At 50.9% G+C, this 6,755-nt stretch overlaps 1 protein-coding gene across 1 annotated transcript in view; it reads left to right on the forward strand.

Annotated features, from left to right (window-relative positions):
* Window positions 1–6,755, forward strand: part of TNFRSF8 (TNF receptor superfamily member 8) — a 77,887-nt gene that overhangs the window by 20,908 nt on the left and 50,224 nt on the right. The window contains exon 2 of the mRNA XM_017504473.2: window positions 794–878. Coding sequence (XP_017359962.1) covers window positions 794–878 — 85 coding nt within the window. The remainder of the gene's footprint in view (window positions 1–793; window positions 879–6,755) is intronic.

Genomic DNA, 6,755 nt, shown 5'->3' on the forward strand with positions numbered 1-6,755 from the left:
AGTCAACCTGAGTGTTTGTTATAGTAAGTTTGAAAAAAAAAAAAAAAAAAAAAAAGAGGGTAGATGAGACAAATAAATTGTGCATATTTGTGCAATGCTATACTGCAAAGCAATGGACAGAAATGAGTGACTCTTATTTACAACAATGTGAATGATTCTCTCAATATAATGCTGAAATAAAGAGGCCAGTTGCAGGGAAGCAGACTGTGTAATTCTACTTTACGTAAAATCCAAAAGCAGACAGCATTAATAGAAGGATAGAAATCAGTTTAGTGGGTATCTTTTGGGAGAGAGTGTGTGGGAGGGGGGAGGAGGGAAGTGCTGGGGGTGGCTAGGTCCTGTCTGATGAGTTGGGTGCTGATCGCATGGTGTGTTCGCTCTGTAATGATGCAGTGGGCTGTAACTTGAGATCTGCCCACTTTTTTGTACGGGCGTGTTAGACTTCAACAAATAAGTTTACCAGAAATTTGTACTGGTGGACGCATCCCAGAGGCAAGGTAGGAAGCAACTCTGTTAATGCCAGGGCAAGGGGATAGTGGTGATGGTTACGGTATGAAAATGACCAGGAGAATTTGCTGATGGCTTGTTAGAGAGGACAGAGTCGAGGGAGACGCTAAGGTTTAAGGTGGGAGGAAACCCAATGGTGGTGTGGGTTTGTGGAATCAGGAGTTCTTGCCCTGATTTCTCTCCTGTGATACAAAGCTCCGTCTCAGGCCTCCTGAGACTGGTGGGGACAGAGGGATTATGGATATCTGGGCCCCACCTGGCCTCACCAGCTTGTCTGACCCGCCAGGATCGACCCTTCAAGGACACCTGTGGAAACCCCAGCCACTACTACAACGAGAGCGTCAGAAGGTGCTGCTACCGATGCCCCGAGGGTGAGTGGGGGTGATGGAGGTGGGGACAAGGAGGAAATTTGTCCTTAATGGATGACCCTCTGGGGGGATTGATGAGTGGGGAAATGGTGGCCAACCATCCTGGTCATATTTGGCTGCAGTTTTCTGCAGATCATTGCCTGCATCGCAGAGTCCAGAGACTCGGAAGGTGAGGGCCATAGAATTGAGACTGTGTTTGTGCTTCCACAGGAAAGTCCGTCTCTGTGAGTTTTTATTTTTAACAGAGGGCTGCCCCTTATTGGACACTTACTATCCATGAGCCCGAGACTTTTATATGCACTGTATCATCTCATTCAGTGCTTGCAATTATCCTTTATCACACTCATTTTGCAGATGAGGTTACTGGGGCTTGGCAAGCTTAAATTCCAGCCACTTCTCTTGGTGACCAGGGTCACAGAGCTGGGAAATGCTGGAATGATCAGGGCTGGAGTCGGGGCTCAGAGACCTCAGAACCTGGGCTGTCAACATCCCCTGACCACCCCTCATTTCTGGGGCCTGGAAGCCCTTTGCAGTTCTCCTCCCTCCCTCCCTTCTTTCTTTCTTTTTTTGAGATGGAGCTTCTCTGTTGTTGCCCAGGCTGGAGTGCAGTGGCACAATCTCGGCTCACTGCAACCTCCGCCTCATTCAGGTGATTCTCCTGCCTCAGCCTCCCAAGTAGCTGGGATTGCAGGCATGCACCACCACACCTGGCTAATTTTCTATTTTTAGTAGAGACAGGGTTTCGCCATGTTGGCCAGGATGGTCTTGAACTCTTGACCTCAGGTGATCCACCTGCCTCTCAAAGTGCTGGGATTATAGGTGTGAGCCACGGCACCTGACCTCTTTTTTCTTTTTTTGTATTAATTTAAAATAGAGACAAGATCTCTCTATGTTGCTCAGGCTGGTCCTGAACTCCTGGGCTCAATCAGTCCTCCTGCCTCAGCCGCCCAAAGCGCTGTTATTACAGGCCTGAGTCACCGCGCCTGGTCCCTTTGCAGTTCTTAACTGCTCCAGCCTAGAACACACATTTATCTCAGAACAACCTGGACAATAGATTTCTCTGGGACTGGTCTTCTGGACCAGAGCGCTCTTTCTGGAATACTCGACCACCCCCCGCACCATGACTGACTTCTAGTCGATTACCAGGAAATCCTTCTGGAGCAGGGGTGAGTGTTCTTCCGATTTTGCGGGTGATGCTGAGGCCCGAGGAGGTGAGCAGCTAGAATAGGGTCATGAGGCATTTCTGCCCCTGTGGTTATCATCAAAAGCCCCAAGGCACAACCAGTGGTCATAGATGGGTGGGGCAGGACATAATGATACCCCCTGGTCTGTGACCTCCAGGAAGAGAGACTGTCATGGGGATATCAGCCATGAGCTGTGCCGGTAAGGGTGGGAGGAAGTCTGTGTGTGTCTGGTTCATCTTCGCTGCTTCTTGCTTTGAGGATGGCAGGCCATTGCAAGTGGGCGGACATCGTCTGGGGGTAGAGGGGCCCATCCACCCGTCACCTAATCCTCCCAGCTGTGCTGTCTGGACGGTGGTGATGGGCTGTGGCCATCGGGGTATTCCACTGGAGGTGGGTGGGAACTTGGGTCGGTCTCCGCCACGAGATTCAGACCTGGCTCGGGCTCAGGCCCCCAAAGGACAGAGGGAAACATGCTGGGAAAGAATTTGATGGTTTTGTATTTGATTTTGATTTGTTTGTATATCCAACAATGATTTGAAGCAGTCATTGTGTGGGGGAAAGCAGTGGGTTGGACGCTATTGGATTTTCTTGCTTTTATTTTCGGTTTAGGGTTGATTTTGAATGATCTATCAGGTGGGTCTCCTGCTTTTTTCCGTGCTTCACTGGTCAGCCACCCACCCACCCATCCAAGTACCTGCCCCTGCTCACCCGCCCATCCACCCATGTACCTGCCCATCCACCTGTCTTTTCAACCACTTACTAACCCACCCCTTCCCATCCCCTTTCCATTTTCCTTCCCATCCAGTCCCCATCCATCCACTCATCTATATGAGTTTGCTGGGGCTGCCATAACAAAATACTGAAGCCTGGGTGACCTAAACAATAGACATTTATTTTCTTGCAGTTCTGAAGGCTTGAAGGTCCAAGGTCAACGTTTTCACAGGGTTTGGTTTCTGGTGAGGGCTGTCTTCTTGGCTTGTAGATGGCAGTCTTCTCATGGTGGGGAAATCTCTCTCTCTCTTTCTCCCCCTCTTCACATAGGCCACCAATCTCACTGAATTAGGGCCCCATCCCTATGACCTCATTTAACCTTAATTATCTCCTAAAAGTCCTATATCCAAATACAGTCGCATTGGGGGTTAGGATTCAACACATTTAACATATGAACTTTGTGGTGGACACAATTCGGTCCATAGCACTATCTCCTTCCCATATCCCTCCAATTATCCTCCCTTTTACCCCCCCCATCCATACACCTACCCCTCTCCTGGCCATCTTCCCATCTACTTTTCCATCCGTCCATCCATCCATCCGTCCGTCCATCCGTCTGTCCGTCCATCCGTCCATCCATCCATCCATCCTTCCATCCATCCCCCATCCAACAAACATTTCTTTCTTTCTTTCTTTCTTTCTTTCTTTCTTTCTTTCTTTCTTTCTTTCTTTTCTTTTCTTTTCTTTTCTTTTCTTTTCTTTTCTTTTCTTTTCTTTTCTTTCTTTCTTTTTTGAGATAGAATCTCAATCTGTGGCCCAGGCTGGAGTGCAGTAGTGTGATCTTGGCTCACTGCAGCCTCCGCTTCCTGGGTTCAAATGATTCTCCTGCCTCAGTCTCATGAGTAGCTGGAATTACAGGTGCGGACCACCTCGCCCAGCTAATTTTTTGTATTTTTAGTAGAGACAGGGTTTCACCATGTTGGCCAGGCTGGTCTCAAACTCCTGACCTCACGTGATCTGCCCATCTTGGCCACCCAAATTGCTGGGATTATAGACGTGAGCCACCGCGCCTGGCTTCTCATTCTTATGATGGGGTCATCTTTTGCCTTTCCAGCTTCTTCTCCCTTCGCTATTCTACAGGAACTGCTGCATGCTTTGAAGTCTCCGGGACTTTTCATTTGTTTATGTATTTATTAGAGATAGAATCTTGCTCTGTTGCCCAGGCTAGACTGCAGTGGTGTGATCTTAGCTCACTGCAACCTCCACCTCTTAGGTTCAAGCAGTTCTCTTGCCTCAGCCTCTCAAGTAGCTGGGACTACAGGCACGTGCCACCGCACCCAGCTAGTTTTTGTATTTTTAGTAGAGACGGGGTTTCACCATGTTGGCCAGGCTGGTCTCCAACTCCTGACCTCCAGTGATCTGCCCGCCTCAGACTCGCAAAGTGCCAGGATTACAGGTGTGAGCCACTGCACCCAGCCTATCTCTGGGCCTTTGGACATGCCCGTTCCCATCTGAGATGCCCTCTCCACAGTCCCTACCTGCTGCAATCTTGGAACCCCTTCCTCCATGAGGCCCTCCCTTGCTAGCCTGGTGCTGGATGGTGGCACCCACACAGTTCTCCTGGGGCCTCTGGAAAGGAGTGGCCACAGTGCTCTCATTTTTCATGGGATCCACAATCCCAGCTACAGGGAGAGAGACTTCCTTCTCATCCTCTTCTGGCCCATTCAACCCCTGCCTGACAGGGCCTTGATGGGGACTGGATGGAGAGAAAATGACATCCCAGGTCCCAGGCTCCCTCCACTTAAAAGCTGTGACCTAGGAAGAGGGGGGTCCCTTCTCCCCACTTCCTCTCTGCAAGGCCCAGTGCTGGTTGGGGCTGAGCACTCCATATCGGTGTGGTAGGTGGGGCATTTTACTGGAGTTTTATTGACCTTGTGCTTCTGGAAAGCCTGAGAGAAAAAATGAAAAACCCACAAAAACCCCTTCTTTGATCTCTTGGGGAAATTTCTTGACATTTTGCCCGCCGTCTATAGCCAGCACTCAGCTGTGTGACTGGGTCTGCATGTGGGCGGGTTGGTGGAGGAAGGAAGCGGAGGGACCTTTGAGATTGAAAAGTGTAGATGTCATCGAATCCCTCCTTGCACCCAGGCCTGTGATGCCTTCTCCGGCCTTCATGAGATCAGCTCCCCAGCCCTTTGCTTACATACTCTCGGTGATGGGGAGCTCATTCACTGACTCATAACAGTGACCGTGATTCACACCAATGGAGCACGCTATGTGCTGGCCACTGTGCTGGGCCCTTTACCCACCTTAGATCCTTCAGTCCTGATAAGAAACCCAGAGAGGAAACTTGGACGTCGAGGGGTTCAGGGATTTGCTTAAGGTCACGTGCGAATCAGTGGCTCAGCTGGGTCGTGAACGTGCCCATCTAGTGAAGTCTCCTGAGCTCTTCAGCCGTGGTTGATACCAACCCCTGAGGCCTCGAATTTGGGAGGCAGAAGAGGTTACGAGTGAAGAGCTAATGCAGTGGCTACAAAGCCCTTCCTGTTCTCCACCTTCCCTTTGAAGGGGCTTCCCCTGTAGATGTTGGAAGCCAGGCCAGGTTCATGGGGAGGATGTGAGGCCAGGCCAAGTGTGAGGTAGGGAGCATGGCAGGTGTATTCCATCTTGTCCCTGGAGCCGAGGCTTCCTCCATGGGCTGTGAGCAGAAAGGAGGAGCAGGAGGAGGGGGTTTGTGGGTTCCGCTAGCTTCACTGCCTTTAGGTAAAGCCCAGCTCTGTACATGGGCCCGCCCACCTAGCGTGACAGCTGCTGCCCCTGCTGGCCTCCACCCCCATCCCTCTTCATCTTGGGTTTCAGCTGAGTGTGTGGGTCCCCTGTGCCCTCTGACACTGTCCCAGCAGAGCCTCTTCACAGCACCTCCTGCCCTCCCGCCATCCCTGTGTGCTTGACTCATACCTCTGCATTCCTCAGTCTCCGCTTAGTGTGGACCCTCCCTGACCCCAAGTGAGCTCAAAGGTCTGGGCTCTGGGCTCTTGGTGTCTCCCATGGTTCCACTTTCCGAACACTCCTTCCACGTATCATGACTTGTCTATCGTCTTCCTGCAGGATTCTCAGCCCGGGGCCCAGGGCTTGGCACTTGGTAGATTCTCGATTTTTGAAAGAATAGATAAGTGAATGAGTATGTCTGGCTTGCCCAGTATACTCTCCTGTGACAGCCAGCCCCTGCCTCACAGGGCCAAGCTTCCCTTGCCCCCCAGCACCTCCCTCTGCTGAAGTCAGGCCAGCCTCGCTCTCCTGCTCCCCTCACTCGCAGGTTCATCCTAGTCATGTCTTTATTTCAGCCTGAAAAATGCACCAGGGTTCTTTTGTGTAGGAGGAAGTATGCGGGGTGGGAGAGAGGAAATGGAAGGCAGTAGAAGGAATTAGGACTGGCTCAGTGCAGCAAGCATTTATTGAGCTCTGTTGTATATAGGGTTCTTTTGGGGTGAGAAGGACAAGGTCCTGCCCCCTGGGAGCTTACCTACTGTAGAGGAGGTGACATGCTTATATATATCTGATACTTCAGAGGGTATCTGTGCTAAGATAGATAGTTTCAAAGGAGGAAGAATGGGAGCTTACAGTGAGGAAAAGCCCCTATGCCACTGGCCTGCATCCATCCATCCACCATCCACCCATCCACCCATTCATCCACTTTTCCCTAACACATCCATCTTAGCCACCCATATACCCATCTACCCACCCATCTACCCTTCCCCACCCATCCATCCATCCATCTACCCATCTACTCACTCATCCATTGTTCCCCCATCTATCCATCCATCCATTCATCCATCATCCATCCACCCACCCAGTCATCCATCCAGTCACCCGCTCATCTATCCACCCACCCACTCATCCATGCAGTCACCCACTTATCCATCCAGTCACCCACTCATCTATCCACCCACCCACTCATCCATCCAGCCACCCACTCATCTATCCA

This window comes from Cebus imitator, unplaced genomic scaffold (genome assembly GCF_001604975.1).
Source record: "Cebus imitator isolate Cc_AM_T3 unplaced genomic scaffold, Cebus_imitator-1.0 Scaffold15, whole genome shotgun sequence".
NCBI classification, from domain to species: domain Eukaryota; kingdom Metazoa; phylum Chordata; class Mammalia; order Primates; family Cebidae; genus Cebus; species Cebus imitator.